The sequence below is a fragment of the Schistocerca nitens genome, chromosome 2 (genome assembly GCF_023898315.1).
Source record: "Schistocerca nitens isolate TAMUIC-IGC-003100 chromosome 2, iqSchNite1.1, whole genome shotgun sequence".
Classification (NCBI taxonomy): Eukaryota; Metazoa; Arthropoda; class Insecta; order Orthoptera; family Acrididae; genus Schistocerca; species Schistocerca nitens.
Window position 1 is genome coordinate 824716210 of NC_064615.1, and position 19357 is coordinate 824735566.

Here is a 19357-nt window from a genome sequence, read left to right on the forward strand (position 1 = left end):
CGTATGCAGTCCTGATTGTGGCGCTCACCTGCACGGCGCCAAACACGCATACGACCATCATTGGCACCAAGGCAGAAGCGACTCTCATCGCTGAAGACGACATGTCTCCATTCGTCCCTCCATTCACGCCTGTCGAGACACCACTGGAGGCGGGCTGCACGATGTTGGGGCGTGAGCGGAAGACGGCCTAACGGTGTGCGGGACCGTAGCCCAGCTTCATGGAGACGGTTGCGAATGGTCCTCGCCGATACCCCAGGAGCAACAGTATCCCTAATTTGCTGGGAAGTGGCGGTGCGGTCCCCTACGGCACTGCGTAGGATCCTACGGTCTTGGCGTGCATCCGTGCATCACTGCGGTCCGGTCCCAGATCGACGGGCACGTGCACCTTCCGCCGACCACTGGCGACAACATCGATGTACTGTGGAGACCTCACGCCCCACGTGTTGAGCAACTCGGCGGTACGTCCACCCGGCCTCCCGCATGCCCACTATACGCCCTCGCTCAAAGTCCGTCAACTGCACATACGGTTCACGTCCACGCTGTCGCGGCATGCTACCAGTGTTAAAGACTGCGATGGAGCTCCGTATGCCACGGCAAACTGGCTGACACTGACGGCGGCGGTGCACAAATGCTGCGCAGCTAGCGCCATTCGACGGCCAACACCGCGGTTCCTGGTGTGTCCGCTGCGCCGTGCGTGTGATCATTGCTTGTACAGCCCTCTCGCAGTATCCGGAGCAAGTATGGTGGGTCTGACACACCGGTGTCAATGTGTTCTTTTTTCCATTTCCAGGAGTGTATTTTCAGTATTAAATATTATTTTATCATTTGATCACTTATTTCACTGAGCAGCAGCATACTGTAAACTATTTTGTGATATTAATAAGAGTTTAGAAATTCAGGCTCACTATGGTTTTTAATGGTAATGAGTGAGAAACTGAAGTCTGGGAGGACTTTCTAATAAATGTTGTTATGCACATTTTTTATTGGCATTGTTACTGATGTGTGTACTTTTGCAAATGTCCACACAAAATTCTGTTTAAATAGTCTAGAGAAATGGAAAATTTTCCACCTATATCATTTCTGTACCACTTCCTCCTAGTTCTGGTTTAAAAAATACCCTTAAGGATTTCTGCATTTCATCACCAAGGAAAAATACAATGTAATTGTAATCTGGGTCAATTTGCATGTAAATGCAAAAGTGTGTGCAGCCACAATACATTGTTACTGCATGTTACTTACCTCTCCATGAAGGGAAGTAGTTCTTGAGTCAAGATTACCACTAATGGAAATAGACAGCATTTCACAAGACATGAGAAAGAAATTGTTGCTCATTTGAAAGTAGTGATGAAATTATTTAATTGGATAGATAAAAGATCTTTTCACCAAGCGGCGGCAGAACACACACACAAAACAGTGTTGTGATTGGCAAGCTTTCAGAGTCACTGGCTTCTTCAGGCAGAAGGGTTGAAGGAGAAGGAAGAAGGGTGAAGGAAAAGGGGAAGGAAAAGGGATTTTGGAAAAGTCACCCAGAACCGCAGGTCAGGAGAGACTTACCCCATACAGTAAGTCCAGGAAAAGGGGTAGATTTTGGGAAAGTCACCCAGAACTGCAGGTCACGGGAACCTAACCCATACGGTAAGTCTCCCCTGATCTATGGTTCTGATTAACTTTCCCAAAATCTATCCCTTTTCCTAGACGTCTCCAGTACTTTTCCTTCACCCTTCTTCCTTCCCCTTCAACTCCTCTGCCTGAAGAAGAAGCCACCGGCTCCGAAACCTTGCCAGTCACAACAGTCTTTTATTTATGTGTGTGTTCTTTCACTGCTTGGTGAGTAGATTTTTTATTTATCCAATTAAATAATTTCATCAATAATTAATTGGTTTCATTGCCAGTCACAACAGTCTTTTATTTATGTGTGTGTTCTTTCACTGCTTGGTGAGTAGATTTTTTATTTATCCAATTAAATAATTTCATCAATAATTAATTGGTTTCACTTGCAAGTATGATATTAAAGAGGAGATTTCTTTTTGAGACTGATTAATAGCTGCCAGCTACTGCAGCAATCGTCAGTCTTCTACGTGTCTTCCTGCACCTTGCTATAGTTTTCTGGCATTGTCACCTTCCTACAGACAACAGAATAATCTGCAAAGATTCTTTTGTAGTTACCTGTAATTTAAACTTCTTTTAACTTATTCGATTTAGGTGTTCTTTCAGCATAATTTGCACTTTGAAGAATTGAATATTCATTATCCTGAAGTAACAGCAGGTGCACTGAGTCAACTGACCAAAATCCAGAAAATCAGAAAAGCCAATTATAGAGTACTGTTTCTTCAACAACGATTGTATTTTTTAGAAAAAGATCTTAAGTATGTCTGTTGTTTGATGGATTTTTCCAACAGCCTTTATTATTTGAATGAAATGATCAGTGTCCAAGAACTTTTGAAGATACATAGCAGTGGTCCCTGCCTGTATCTGTAACCACTTGATGCTCAATTTTCATTTACAATTCCTGCTCTTTTTAACTGCTGTGGTATGCCAAAACTGCGAGAGATGTTTATGACAAAGCTACTGATTTCATCCATGACATTTTTCTTTATATTTATGTCTTCATATAAAATCTTTATAAAAGACATAGGATATTGTCTAGAACTTCTGTTACATTATTGAAAATTTATTTACACTACCACCAGGAGATAAGTATACACAACGCAGTACTAATTTTTTTGTAAATGCCAAATTCTTTTAGTTCCATGACGAAAATTTTGAAGTATTTATCATAATTAATTATGATTAGGTCATGTTTGGCATTAAACTGTATTATTTATAGAGGGCTGTTTTGCTGTATTTTTAGTTCTTTAATATATTCTATTTTTACTTGCAGCTGTGGCTTTTTGTTTGTGATACCTAATAAGCATACTTTTTTATGCATTCAATTCTATCATTTATGGGCAGGTTGAAGAAGTTCTAAAATATGGATATGTTGATACAATCTTATAGACTTCCCAGTGAATCATTGTCCTCTTGTTGAGATTGGGTGTTCTGTTGGTGGTCCATGTCTTCCAAAAATGACATTTCCACACTGGAACTTGATGTCTTCATTAAATGGCTACCTGACAGACTGGGTCCCATATTCATGCCCGAGCAGTGCCTGGAGTTCCATCTGCCATGGAACACAATCCTCTCCGGATTTGGTATAACCTCTTTGGGCCATGCCCACAAGGCATGCTTCCATACCACTGCAGGTGTACCCCATTCCATTCATACCCACTGCTGCAGTCTCCCATGGTGGTGGCTGCATCATGGTATTCTGTTTTCAGTCCATGCCTATGAGGCATGTTCTCTGCAATCTTGCACTACTATAGGCATTCCCCATGCCATCCATGCTCACTGTTGCTGTCTCTAACAGTGGTATCCATCTCCTGATGTTCTGTGTTCAGCCTGCACCTGTGAGGTATGTTCCACAGGGCATGTTCCACACTGCTCCAGTTGTTCCCTGTTCCATCTGCACCTGTTGTAACTGTCTCCCATGGTGGCAGCCACCTCCTGGTATCCCATATTTGGTCTGCACCCATGAGGCTTGTACCCTGCAGTCTCATGCCACTGTAGATATTCACTATATCATCTGTGCCCACTGCAGATATCTCTCATAGCGGTGTCCATCTCCTGGTGTTTGATATTCAGTCCATGACCATGAGAAGCACTCCTTGCAACCTCACACTGCTGCTGGAGTTTTATGTCTGTACCTCCTGCAGCAGCCTGTTGCAGCAGAGACCACTGTCCAGTGTTCCATATTAGGTCTGTGCCCATGAGATGCAATCCCTGAGGTCACAGATTGTTCACGTTGTTCCACATCTCATGAGTGTATCTGTGGTGGTGGTCACTATCTAGTACTCTGGTGGTCTGAGCCTGTCATTTATGCCTGCAATTTTCTGTGGTTCATTACTGGAAATGGGAACTTTTTTCCACTGTTTCTGTAGTAATTCTCATCCCAGATTCTGAGCAGTGTTGAGTTGATACCCTGCTTCCTAAGTGATTATATTTTCTGCCCTCTTGATTTCTGTTGATTCATTTAGACACTATCCCAGAATCTGGGAGTCTGGGCCAGGATCCTGGTTGTGTTGTAACCCATGTGTGTTCATACACAAGGCAGTGTTTTAATAGTGCTGATTTTGTGGCATGCCCTAACCTAGTATGTCTTTGGTGTTCCATACATCTTAAGTCCACTGTTCTGGTGGTAGGTAGAGCACACTTTTGATTTCGTGTTTTTTCAGGATTCTGCTGAACTTGGCAGAGATAGTCCCTGCATGCAGCAGAAAAGTGGCCTTCTTGGTCTCTTCTTCTTGTACCTCTTCCATTGTACTGGGTCATTTGGTGGGACATAATGCTTTGCAGTTGTCCCTAGTCGAATATCCATTGTCAGTGAACACTCATTGAAGATGTTCCAACCCTGTTGTCAATCTGTCTAAGTTGTAAAATGTCCTGGCTCAGTGTCAAAGTGTTCAAAGCACTCTGGTCTTGTGTGCTGGGTGATGGCAGCTGTTGGCCAGTAGATATAAACTGGTGTTTTGGCTTTCAATACAGACTGTGGCCATATCTCAGATGCAGCCATCATGATCAGTTTTGCAATGGTGTCCGTGTTGACTGGGATACCACTCTATGATACATTCGGTTTTATTAGTAAGATGTTTGATGAAGCTCTGCTGGATCTCTTCAAACATATTTTAACATCAACTTACTTCCTATGTGGAGGCCAATTCTGTGAGCAGACTGAAGGAGTGGTGATGGGTAGCCCTTTGTCTCCGGTAGCAGCCAATCTGTTTTTAGAGAAGTTGGAGCATGAGGCCATTATAACTGCCACCTACCAGCTGACATGTTTCTTCAGATATGTGGACGACACATTCGTCATGTGGCCCCACGTCTGGGAAAGACTGGAGGGCTTCTTGGATCATTTGAACTCATGACATCCCAAAATAATGGTAACCATGGAGTTAGAGAAATTTGATCAGAAAATTACCAGCCCATTTCCCTGCTGTCACCATTCTCAAAAATAATAGAAGCAATTATGAAATACAGATTAATAAATTACCTGAATAAACACAATCTTTTAATAAAACATCCAACATTCCATATAACACCTTCACACTATATTTTTTTCTTCTTTTTTCCTTTTCTAGAAAAACTTACTCCCAAGCTATGCATTGCATAATGCTAACACTTCTTCCTCTTTCTGAGCTCAACATGTCACTCATTATAGAGGAATGCTGACTCAGTTTTTCAGGATAGCAAATGAGAAGATGTGGCACAGAAAATGGCCCAGAGATCATAGATCACCAGTGTGTGTGTGTGTGTGTGTGTGTGTGTGTGTGTGTGTAGTGAGTGAAGTGTTATGAAACAATGAGTGTATAGTGTGTGCAATGACTGATTGTGAGATATGAGTGAACAGTGTGGCATTATTATTTAATAAGTTATTTGTGAAAAAAGTATAGTATACCAGGAATAAATCTAATGATTATCTCTAACTAGAAGTCTGTAAATGTATATGTATATGAATTAGCTTCTTTTAAACTGGTCTAAACTTGTAAATACTTTAACATGTCCTATATCCTTGTAAAAAGAGATCTACGGATGAATAAAGCTATGACTACTACTACTACCTTTTGATATCAGTATAATGTGTCTGAAGTCAACTGTCTCTATTGCCACCCACAGCCTCACATTAACTCTCATTGCAGCTTTAGTGAGGCATGGCCAGTCACAATGTTGTAACAGTTTAACAAATTTCACATTGGTTTCACAGAGTCAGAAACACTATCTTATCCAGCTCACTACTTACGTTAAAGACTCTGTTCAGACTGTCTCTTGTCTTACTCATTATTACTATCTAAACTTCCTTTCTGAAAACCCTACATAAAGGCACTTGACACAGCCCAGCACATCTATGGGTCTCTCTACTTTCCCAAGTGCTCATTCACTGCACTCAGCCCCGAAGAAACATTGCTTATAAGATTCACAATAAATCCCACAACCCTTTGACAGCAACCAAATTTCCCACTCTTGGTGAAAAATATTGAAGACAGAAGCAATAATGAAAGATGTAAATACACAAAAAGATACATTGTTTATTAAGCCTACAGGCCAGTATATTTCAAGTTATACATAAAGAAACAGTATGGTAATTATTTATCATGTTTTCCTATTCTTTCAGTGCATGTTATTTACTTTTAACTTAATTTGATGGAAATTGTGGTACTAAGTTTACAATATAATGTTTTTTGGAACATCTGGCTCATAAAAGTAGGCATAAGGAACAGTAGAATTTCAGATAATCTGAGATGCAATCTAAAATTCATTTACGAACATCAAATCCTCACTTATGTGACAAAAACAGACATTAATAAGTGTATTCCCCCCAAATATGTTCATATCAAGCCCTATAAAATTTTGAGTTAATAAATTGCACCTGCAAATACAAGTGTGTCATACCAGTTGGCAGGCATGGATGTATGGTTTCTATACTTCTCAGTGTTTGTGTCCTGCGATGATGATCTGTATCAGTTATGCTGGTCAATGAAATCTCAGTAGTTTCCATTTGTATTACCTTCTGCCTATCAGGCAATTTATGTGGCAAAAATGTGCAATAAATCTACCTCTTAATAGACATATCTCTGAATGACAGCATTGAAACTGTTTTTGCTAATCTCTATTTCAGTCTCAGAGGCAGCGACTGATTTTGTGGCAGAATATGCTCAGGTTTGTTTGACACTGTGGCTGCCAATGGTTAATGAATGTGACACATCATAAATAGTGTCTTTTCCATATAAAAAGCATTTTATCCAGTCATAAACAAAAAATTTGCTGACAGTTTGCTTGTACATCACCATCCTTCTCATTGTGTAACAAAATTCCACGTTATCAGTTGCTCCATTGCACTATCTCATTAGGCTCTGAACTCACTATATTTGGTTGGCTAAGTGAAGCTGCTTCTGCTTACTGTTTTAGACATTCCTGGTACTTTTGAGCATGGTGCTCCAGTGCTCAGTTCGATGTAAGAATATTCAACATTTGTCCTTATTTGGATATTGGTCAATTCACCAAAAATTTTAGCTGCGCCATTTATATTGTAACAAATTGATTGTGTTGCCGTTTGTTTTTTATTTATAAAAACCTGAAAGTTTCTACTGATGTAAAATGCATATTATTGCATCGTTAAGGCCATTGTGTATGGTGTATGTCTGTTTATCCTACCAGAAACCATACAGCATGGCAACTGACATTAACTTGAGCATTGAAAAAAACTGGAAAACAGTGCTTGTAGCCAATGTCACATTTCAGTCATTGCTGGGTACCATTCCTGAGGCAGCATTTGGGCATTATTGCTGGCTGGTGTGGTCAAAGTTGTTCATGAGGAATTAGTGGAGTACAGTAAAATATTGGTTTTCTTGAATAGGTTTCAGTACATATCATTTCCAATTATGTCCTTTCATTTTAGTCAAATCTCAGTTTACAAAAAAGGTGTGTCATTAACATCAACATAGTACTCTGACATTTGCATCTCATTTCTAATTACTTAAGTGGAAGATTTTCTGTCACAGGATGCACTAAATACATATATAGGCCATGCACAGGTGATTAGAGCAAGACAACATTAATTTTTCATGTTTTGTTCAGCCTTTTGTTTACATTAATCATTTATTATAGACTGATTGGCCAAAACATTGACCACTGCCACCACAAGACTGAAGGTCTTCTCCTAGCGTTGCAGTCACATGATGCAGTAAGGAAAGAATATAAGTGGAACAGAGATGAATTGGTGGTCTTTATAGCGAACGTAACGACCACAAATGCAGAAATTCACTGATATGAGTGACTTTGACAAAAGTCAGATTGTTATGACCCTGAGCCTGAGAACAAGAATCTCTGAAATTGTGAAGCTGGTCAGCTATTTGTGTACCTACTACTGTCATTAGCATCTGTGGAATGTGAAAATTGGAGGATGATGAAATAATGAGTAAGTCACATGGTATTAGACATCCATGTCTCATCACAAAGCATGGAAACCAGAGTATTGCCTGCTGTGTAAAGCAGGATAGGCAGTGATCTGTGGCAGATCTGATGATAGAATACAACGCTGCTGCAGGCACATGTATTTTAGAGCACACTGTACAATGGCCATTGTTGAACATGGAACTCTTCTTTACATAAATGATATCAAGATTCCAGTAAATGGTACTCGTATAACCCTGTTTGCGGATGACACAAACATTGTAGTACCTGACATAAACTGGGTATTGCCAACATCTGCAACCAGAGTTATAGAATATTTGCAAAATTGGTTTGAAGTGAACAAATTAACCATAAATATCTCTAAAACTAATTATATCCATTACAGGAAAGCAAAGTCACACTCTGATCTAGATCTCAGAATACAAAATAAAGAAATTGTGAAAGTTGCTACCACAAAATTCTTAGGTGTACATATAGATGAAAATTTAGACTGGAAATCACATATCCTGTATCTCTCGCGTAAGTTAAGCTCTGCTTGCTTTGCTTTACGCGTTATTAGCTTTGTATGTAGTAGGGAATGTAGCAGAGCTGTTTACTTTGCTTATATACATTCTGCTATTACCTATGGCCTCATCTTCTGGGGTCATAGTAAGAAAAATCTCAAAACCATCTTCACTCTACAAAAACGAGCTGTTAGAATAATTACCAACAGTTCAAGGCTAACTCCTTCAAAGCAATTATTTAAACAGCTGAATATTCTACCCCTACCGTGCCTCTATATACAGAAAAGCGTAATTAATGTAAAACGAAATATTAACAATTTCCAATCCAACTCGGATCTACATACTTACAACACAAGAAAGTGCAATGACATTCATATAAAAAGAGTTAACAAGGCTTTGGCGCAGAAACAAACAAACATACAAGGAAGCAGATTGTATAACAAACTACCGGTAAAGATAAAAGAAATAAAAAAATTGTCTTCATTTAAAGAAGCAGTATTCAAATTTTTAATGACCAACTGCTGTTATAGTGTAAAAGAATACCTGGAATAGCTTCATACTAAACAATTATATTTATGTACTCTGTGCCTATAGTAATTTTTATCTGACTGTTGCTATGATCTAAATAAATAATATGTACAAAAGTGCTAGAATTGTATGTGTTATATCTAAATATCAACTGTGTATTCCATGTAAAAAGTCTTTCTCATACATCAATGTAAATAATCAAAGTTGTACATGCTATTTCAATGTGGTCTGATGTTATGTAGTCTACTATGCACATCTGTATTTTGTATAGTATTGTTCACCCTATATGTGTGTGTATATATATATACTATGTATTTTTTGACAAAATCCATGCAATGTAAATTGTCTCTGGATGAATAAACTACTACTACTACTACTACTACTACTACTACTACTACTACATGACCCCCTACTTGTTCCCATATTGACCCAACAACATCATCAGTTACAATTGGCAAGGCATCTCTGAGCTTTCACCATAGATCATTAGACATAGGTCACCTGGTCAAATGAACCACATTTCTTCTTACACCTGGTTGACAGTTTTGTCCTTACATACCATAATCTAGTGCTTGAAACATGCACAGTGCCACAGATGCAGACCAGTGAGGGCAGAATTATGCGATGGGGTATGTTGAGTTGGGCTTCTATGGCACCCATGGTAGTAATCAAAGGCACCATGAAAGCTGTGGACTAGGTGAACATTATTGAGGACCAACTGCATCGCTTCATGTGTGATGTCTTCCCCTATGGCAATGAAACCTTCCAGCAGGATAACTTTCGATGTCACAAGGTCAGACTCTTGCTGCAAGGTGTGAGGAACATGGCATTAAAGCCACTTTGATGTCTTGGCCAGCAAACGCCCATGACCTGTACTGGTTGGAACACATATCAGGTGTCGGCTGCACACATGCAAACCACCAGCCTGTAATTTGTGGTAATTGCCTGATCTGAGCGGTGACATATGTTGTTGCATACCTTTGGAAAACCGAGCGAGGTGGCGCAGTGGTTAGACATTGGACTCGCATTCGGGAGGACGACGGTTCAATCCCGCGTCCGGCCATCCTAATTTAGGTTTTCTGTGATTTCCCTAAATCGCTCCAGGCAAATGCCGGGATGGTTCCTTTCAAAGGGCACGGCCGACTTCCTTCCCCGTCCTTCCCTAATCCGATGAGACCGATGACCTCGTTGTCTGGTCTCCTTCCCCAAAACAACCCAACCCAACCCAACCCAACCCAACCTTTGGAAACCTACCAAGGACGTGTTGAATCCAAACCATGCAAAATCATGGCTGCAATCTGTCTGAAAAATGCACCAACACATTATTAAGTAGATGGTCATTAATGTTTTGGCTCATCAGTGTATCCCTGTTTCTGGTTATGTCTGTCCAGTTCAGTTAAAATTCAACTGCAGATCTAGCATATAACTGAGATAGTAGCCATAGAAAAGAAAGGGTAAGGCAGCATTATTTATATGTTGTGTTATGATAGCTGTGGGAGCCGTCGTGGTCGGATGCCTGTGGAGGGTGACTGCCGAGCTTACATCGAGTGCACTGGTGATCGCGCACAACCCCGTCGCCTGATGTGTGGACCAGGACTTGCCTTCCACGCTGTTCGCCACATGTGTCTGCCTGAGTCTCAAGTGCCAGGCTGTTCTCAACAGGTACTGTAATTCACTTCACATTGCACTCATTTACACATGCAGATGGCTATTAGCACAGTGAGTTATTCATTGTTGATCAGGACTGGATTGCGTACCCTATGAAAGACTAAGTGCACATTGTTTGAATCATTACAAACAGTAATCATCTGCTACTTTACAGTTGCTGAAGAACATATTCCTAACACGATCTCTGTAGAGTAAAAACTTATTTAATGAGTTAAAAATAGCAGCTGCTTGTTTAGTGCATTGAAACTCTTACAGTGTAGTGAGTACTCTTACTATACCATATATAGAATCCCACAAATATTTAGAAAAAACGAGATCAGGTGTGACTTCATTTGACCTCATAAAGAAATTTTGATTTCTTCTGCCCCCTCCTCCTTTTTTTTATTCTATGCTTTCCCTACATAGTTGTTTCACAAGGATTGTGTCAGCTTATTATTACACAGCAGAGAAATTTTTTCCACTTATTCCATAAATTTGATCAATTACTTCAGTGTCCATTCATATAGCTAAATTACACTTAAATATGCAATGTATATAATTTCAGAAGACACATTAATAGGTAACAACAATATGAGGACAGCTTCTTACCCACCACAAATAGGAAGCATTTAGTTGCAGACAGGCACAATGAAAAAGACAGCTAAACAATTACGGTACCATAAGCTTTCAGACGAGAAAGTCATTCTCCTGAAACAGAACACACACACACACACACACACACACACACACACACAAGCACAACTCATACGTACATGGCCACTGTCTTCAGGCACTTGATGTGAGCAGCAATCTGCTGGGGTGGAGGCAGGTGGAGCAAATGTATCAGAAGGTGTTGAGGTTCTGGGGGAATGTGAGGACAACCTATCCAGAACCTTAATGTCTTCTCCCCCATTCACTTCACCTGGTCCTCCTCAACCCAACAAGTTACCTTCCTTGATGCTGACCTCAACTTCAAAGGTAGCTACATCAGTACCTCCCTCCTCATCAAACCTACCAGCCACCAACAGTACCTCCAATTTGACAGCTGCCACCCATTCCATACCAATATGTCCCTCTCATACAGCCCAGCAACCTAAGGTCATCACATCTGTAGTTACAAGCAGCCCCCTAATATACCAAGAGTCTCACTTAGGGTTTCACAGGCCGAAATAACCCTCCCAACACTGTACAGAAATAGATCTCATGTGCATTCTTTCTCCAGTCACCTACCACCTCCCACATATGCACTCTTTAGCCACAAAAGAGCACTTATCTCATGGCTGACTCAGTACCATTCACGATTGTAACAACTGATTCACATTCTCTGCCAGGGTTTTCACTGCCTCTAGTCATGACCTGAAAATAGCAATATCCTTCCCAGTATCTTCCCCACCCCTCCTACAATAGTATTCTGCTGCCCACCAAACTTACACAATATCCCTGTCCATCCCTACTCCAACCATCTCCCAACCCCTTGCCTCATGGCTCATATTCCTGCAGTATACCTAGATGCAAGACCTGACCCATACAACCTCCCATCACCACCTACTCCAGTCCTGTCACAGGCATCTCCTATCCCATCATAGGCAAGGATGTCTGTGAAAACAGCCATGTGATCTACAAACTAAGCTGTAGCCATTGTGCCATTTCTGCATGGGTATGACAACAAACAAGCTGTCTGTCCACAAGACTCGCCACCATCAAACTGTGCCTAAGAGGCAGCTGGATCACCCAGTTGCTGAACATGCTGCCCAACACAATAAGCTTCACTTCAATGACTGCTTCACAGCCTGTAGCATCTGCATTCTCCCTATCAACACCAGCTTTTCTAAACTGCACAGGGTGGGAACTCTCACTACACTATATCCTTCAGTCCCATAACCCTCCTGATCTCAAACATTGCTAGCCTCTGTCCAACACCTACTTATCCCCTACCCTGTTCCCACTTCAGCAGTACACACAACTTGTATCCCACCAACACACCTACTAGTCTCTTCTCCTTCTCTTCTTCTCTCCTCTTCTCTCTCCCTTTCTCCTCCCCCCACCAACTGTCCCCCCACCCCTTCCTTCCCAACCCATACTCCAGCACGGCCTCCTGACTCTGCAAGTAGCAGCCCTTCCTGTCCCCACCACTTCCCTGCCCACTCCCATAGGCAGCATAGCAGTGCCGTATTGGAAAATGATCAACAACTTACTAATTAGAGGTGTCAGTTACAGATTATCTGAATGATTGGACGTATTACACTCTGCTATGAGAGAAACTTGAGAATCAGGTGCATCAAACCAGTTGCTCAGTATGCTCTGTGACACTTGCCATAGCAATATAGAAGGCATTGTGATGAGACTATCCCACAACCACTCTCTGTAACAACCTTGTTGTCAAGGGGATTAAAACTTTAATCTTCTTTACTTCCTTCTTAAATACCACAAACAGTATGTATTTTGTTACTGCCGATGCTACAATTCTGTTCAAGAAAATTCTCCTAGCCTCTTGTCTTGTTGTCATAGAATTTATTTTTCCCAACATCCTCCTTACCTCAGAACAATTGCCCCTTTTATAATTCTTTTGGTTAACTATGTTCTGACATTAATTATTCCTCCTTGAAGACAAGAATTAGAAATTTGCAGAACTATCATAGGCTCCTTTCTGCACCAATCGGTTTATATAAAATAGGGGAAACTCTACTATCCAGTCTCCATCTTAACCTGTTGTCTGGTTCAGATTCATTGATAACATTGTCAAGATATGCAACCATTGTAAATGTAGCCTTTGCTCTTGCCTCCAGAACCTCAACGTCCACTCCTACATCAACTCATTGCTACATGTGAGCTCCCCTCTAGGATATTCCATAAAATATCAATGAAGAAAAAACTTCAACCAACCACAGTTTTTGAATGAATGATTTATTTCACTTTAACTAGTTTTGAGCCTGAGCCCATCATCAGACATCAATAATGGTTTCTTGTACAAATACCACACCTTTTTTCTTTGTTGTGTGTGCAGTTGTACTGTTGTTCTTCACGTTCACATTGAGGTACTTTGGAATCTCATTTCCTGCTAGATCCATGTTGCCAGAGCGGAACTGCAGACAGTAATTTTGTTGCCGACACTGCAGAGATTGCACTGGAAGCTGTTGATGAGGTTGATTGTGCTGCAAAAGTTTCACTGTGAAGCACTTACACATCCCATTCTCTTCCAATGTGATTTCTTCCCCTGAAGGAAAACATTCACGGCCTTCGATTTGCTTCGGACAAAGAGGTGCATGCCAGGATACTATCATGGTTTCATAGACAAACACAAACATTTTTCTATGAAGGCATTTACCAACTTGTCACATTGTGATATGTGTGTTTTAAGAGTTATGGTGATCACTTTTGAAATAATAAAAAGTTTACTTACTTTTTTTCCATCAGTCTCCTTTTCATTTGACTGGCCCTCAAAACTGTAGTCTGTACTAAAGTAACTAAATGTGTGGATAGCAACATGGGTGATTTAAGTGCAGTAGTATCAGCCTCATTGGGTGATAATGGGTGGTATTCAGAGGCCATAGAGTCTGGGCTAGATGTACAGGCAAGCACATGTGCCGGTAGTGTGAAGCAGAGTGGTACTGCAGACAGTAATTTTGTTGCTGATACTACAGAGATTGCACTGGAAGCTGTTGATGAGGTTGACTGTGTTGCAAATGTCATAAGTAATGAAGAGTACACATGCCTTTATTTCCAAAGCATGACTGAGCAAGGCGGCGCAGTGGTTAGCACACTGGACTTGCATTCGGGAGGACAATGGTTCAAACCCATGTCTGGCCATCCTGATTTAGGTTTTTCATGATTTCCCAAAATCACCTCAGGCAAATGCCGAGATGGTTCCTTTGAAAGAGAATGGCTGACTTCCTTCGTCATCCTTCCCTAATCCAATGGGACTGATGACCTCACCATTTGGTCGCATCTGCTGAATCAACCAACCACCCAACCAACCAAAGCATATAGATTCATCACTCCTGGGGTGTCGCTGCCTCCTCAGAAGCAAAGACTAAGTAGGAGAAGCAGGAGGAAACATGTCTGTAAGAGAAATGTTTAGGCTAACATGGTATAACCCTGAAATCAGTCATAAATTTCATTTGATACCCCATATGAACATTCTTTTGCTAATAATCATTGGTACTGAGTCAAATGCTTTACCAGAAATCAGGAAATACTGCATCCCCCCAATGCCTTAATTCATTGATTTCAGGATGTCATGTCAGAAAAGCACAAGTTTGGTTTTGCGAGACAGATTGATGTCAGTGGTATTGGAGAAAACAGAAGGAATATTAAAGTTTAATGGCCCACAGTGATAAGGGACAGTAGTTTTGTCAGTCACTTGTGCTACCTTCTTGCCCATGTGTGTGACCTGTTTTCTTCCAACAGCTGATTAAAGTTTTTGTTCAAGGGATTTATGTTTATTATAGTTAGATGACGAGCTAATTCAAATGCAAGTTCTGTGTAGAATGTGACAGAAATTCCATTGGCCCCTAGAACCTCATTCCGTTTTAGCAGTTTCAACAGTTTCTCAGTGCAGCTGATACTAATATTTATGTCATTCATCTTTGCAATAGTGAAAGAATTAGACTATGGCAGTACTCCTTTATCTTCATTTGAAACTGGAGTTCAGCACTTCTGCTTTTGCATTGTTAATCTCGGCTTTATTACTTGGGTCATCTGTGAGTGTCTAAACACTAATTCTAGTGCCATTAAGAACCATTACAAATGACCAGAATTTATTTGGGTTTTGTGGAAGTCCTTCCATAAGATTCTGCAACAATATTTTTTGAAGGTTACATGTTCTTCTCAGCATCTTTCTATTGATAGTGCTATACTCCGTTTTACAAACATTATGCAGTAGTCGCTGTTTTTTTGAAGTTTCTTTTCAGTGAGGGTGGTTTCCTCCTATCATGTTCTGCTAGCCACATAGCAAACCAATGCTTGGTCAACTGTTCTTTTCAACTTGAGCCACAGTTTCTCTACATGATCCTCTCCAGATTTAAAAGTTCCAGCTTTTTCCTTGAAACAGTACAATGCCCCTCTTTGCCTATTTTACTGAACATGCAAATCTTCCTGTTTGTTTTGTTGCCCTCAGTACTGTAACAGCATCAACTGTGTTTGGTAGTTTAGACCCTATTTGTGGGTGGGGGTCAGGTGTAGACCTTGTCAGGGTAGCCAGTTGATCCTTTTCCCCTATGTGTTGATGGGCATGTTTATATGCACATGATTTAGGAGTTATGTAGTTCTCCTGTCCCAGTGCTGCAAGTTCATCCTGGATTTTGAAAACACTGCTGGTCACCAGTCAGATGATCACACCAATGTGTTGAGGCTGACTGTAACGGTGAAAATCTGTATTAGCTCCTTACTGAAATTACCACAGTTACAGCAGTGGTGGATTGCAGTGTCTAGCACTATTATACTGCTTTGGTAATCATAGTTGCAACATGTGCCTCATGTTCATTGATAACAATGTCAATGTCGACATCCTCAAAGAGATTAGCTCCATCTGTTGTCATTAGATCCATTTGTTGTAAAGTTTTCACCTTACATGTGGGGGTGGGTCTGGTAGTTGATGGATGGATCCAGTTATATGTGTATGTCCATCCTTGATACTGGGTTTTGTTCAAACAGTTTCACATAAAGATTCAATTTCTGTCCCAGTGAGTAACTTCTCTCATAACTGCAGTCATGAGTTTGTCTAATGCCTTATTCCATTTATTAGATATTTATTTTCTAGTTACTTTCCTTCCTGACTGCAACCAAACATTCACCTATTTTTTCAAGCTTAAAAAAAAGTTGGCAATATTTTGAAATGTTATTCTATTACATGAAGAGACCTCAAAATATATGCTAGCACCACACAGAGGCATGCACATTTTAGTACATGATGATCAAGCCATTGATTTTATACTCTTACAGATGCCAGTCAGTGTTGCCAGAGCTGCGACTATCAATATATCAGATGAGGGCCATCCTAAGCACAACCCTTCCCATCTCCCCCAAAATGGTATTTTGCTGCTCACTCAATCTGCAAAATATGCTAGTCCATATTACACCACACCTACTTACAATCCCTTGACACATTGGCCATATCCCTGAAGAACACAAGGTGCAAGACCAGGCCTATGCACCCACCCATCACATTTCTTTCGCATCACAGATCTGTCTTGCCTTATCCAAGGCAGGGCCACAAATAAGACCAGTCATACTATATAGCAGCTCTGCTGTAACTTTTAGACAACCTTTTATGTCATCATGACAATCAGTCAACTGTCTGCCCAAATGCATGCCCACTGCGAATATGTGATCAAGTGTGTTGTTGACCACCCAATGGTTGAAGAGGCACTGAACCCAATGTATTCAGTGTCAATGGCTTTCCCACAACCCACTGTATCTGGATATCCCCTGCCCAGTATAGCTTCTCTGAACTATATAAATGGGAACTGTGCTTATAACACATCCTCCAATCTGTCCTCAGTCTCCATTACCCCTGTCCCACACCCATTTATGTCCTTGTCTCTCTGCCCCCCCCCCCTCCCACTTAGCTCATCAATCTATACTCACTCTATCCTCTCTGCAGATCCCTCTTTGTCTGTTCTATCTCCTCTTCGCCACATGCCCTTCCACGTCATTGTGTGCTACATGCAGCTCCCTGTGCCTGTGCAGTGTAAGTTCGCCATTGTCACAATCCTATCCCATTCCACTGTTGCCTCTATCTCCCAGCCCTCATCCACCTTCACCTCCACCACTCTCTCCTTCACCCCACCTCCATTCACTTCTCATCCACTCCACTTGACAGAACCACTCACCTCAGTCATGCTGCATTGGTGGGAGAATGTAATTGGTCCGGACAATGCAGTCATGCACTTAAACGAGTTTGTGTGAGTGTATGTGTATTTTGTATTAGTCACCTATGAAGAAGCACTTTGTCCAAAAGCTCACCAACTTTTTCAGTCTTCTTTATATGCATGTTGACTGTTCAATGCTTCAGCTATATGGTGGATTGTTACTGTTCTAATTAGAAACACAAGGAAACACATGGCCATAAAAGAGATACAATTTATTGGGTTACGGAATGACATCAACAAGAATACAATGAAGTAGTTTACACATGTTGAAGACGTTTAACAACTGGAGCCCGAAGGCCTGTGCATGCCCTTATAAATACAGTATCCAAGTCGAATGACGCTGGTGTAGTGCTGTGCACACATGGTGAATCTGTTGTTGGTGGTCAGTGATAGGGCTGCCCCTGGCAGTCGCCTCAGGTAGTTGCAGATGTGCCGTTTGAATGTCAGTGCACATTACACTTACCACAGTGGCCCAACTTGGAAAGACCAGGTGTTGCCATCTATGTTGCTGTGACTGAAGAGATGTCCACTTTATCTGTGGCCGTGCTGAGGGCAGCAGCCAAAGATGTGAGAAGTTCCCGATCAGATCAAATCTGTGAATATGGATGAAAGTGAGTGACATGAGGACACTGCTGCACTCCGGAGAGGGAGCCATCTTGATGTCAGAGTCCACAAGGAAGACCACCCCATATGGGCAGCAGTGATGGTAGATTGGAGAGGAGAGGCTCTGGTATCAGAGACCTGGCTTCTGTCCCCACTGACACGGTTCCTGCTCAGCATGGTAAGGGGCACTGGCACCAACACTGATGCAGAAAGCAAACCTCCTCCAGTGCTGAAGAAGCTCTGACCATTAGGATAGGTGCACAAGACCAGGCATGCTCAATTGCCGAAGTGGTCAGGGCTAATGAAGAATGAGGAGTGCTTCTTGTGCCCATCGTGGGATGCAATTGGTTCTGGTGGCATGTCATGAATCAATCTTTGGTGTGAACCATGAGGATGCAGTGACTGTGCTGGTTGTGGATGACAGCCACAACCCAGCGAGGGTACTGTCCAAACACCGAGGCCTGGGCATCCAGGTGCAGATGTTGACAAAATCAGTTATGCTGTGGGACACCTGCCCAGCAGCAAGAGATTGAGCAGCATTTGGCCTGACAGCCATGAAGGAGCTTGTCAGGACTTTTGGTCCCAATTGGTATCATTTTGTAAGAGGATTAAAAAATATGAGAGCCTCCTTGGCTGGGAAATCTACGTACTTGCGCATCTGCATCTTAAATGTTTGGACAAGGCATCCTTCCACTTCTGCATCTAGTTGAAAACAAAATAATTCCTCCTGGTCCAGTGAGAGGTCAGGACCCATGTGGAACCAGGACAGAGCATCCGTTCTTGCATGTTGCAATGTGGTACAAAAATGGATCTCATAATTGTACTGGGACAAGAACAGAGCCCAGTGCTGAAGATGATGAGCAGCTTTGTCTGGTAAGGACAAAAATGGGCTAAACTGTGAAATCCAGAGTTATGGGTGAGAATTAAATGAACTTTTGCACCACACAGGAACACATTAACATTTTTAAGGTGTAGGTCATAGCAGGAGCTTCTTTTTCCAGCTGAGAATAACGTTGCTGAGTTGAGATGAGTGTATTCAACACAATGGCAATAGGCTGTACAGAGCCATCTGAATGGCGATGGATGAGGAACTCCCCCAGCCCATACTGGGATGTATCCGTGGCCAAGAGCAGATGCTTACCAGAATGAAATGTTGTAAGACATGGTTCAGGGTGAAGACTATCCTTACACTGCATAAAAGCA

At 41.5% G+C, this 19357-nt stretch overlaps 1 protein-coding gene across 2 annotated transcripts in view; it reads left to right on the forward strand.

Moving 5' to 3' along the window:
• Positions 1-19357, forward strand: part of LOC126237083 (uncharacterized) — a 190851-nt gene that overhangs the window by 136487 nt on the left and 35007 nt on the right. For both annotated transcript variants that reach the window (XM_049946882.1, XM_049946883.1), the window contains exon 7: positions 10526-10697. In XM_049946882.1, coding sequence (XP_049802839.1) covers positions 10526-10697 — 172 coding nt within the window. The remainder of the gene's footprint in view (positions 1-10525; positions 10698-19357) is intronic.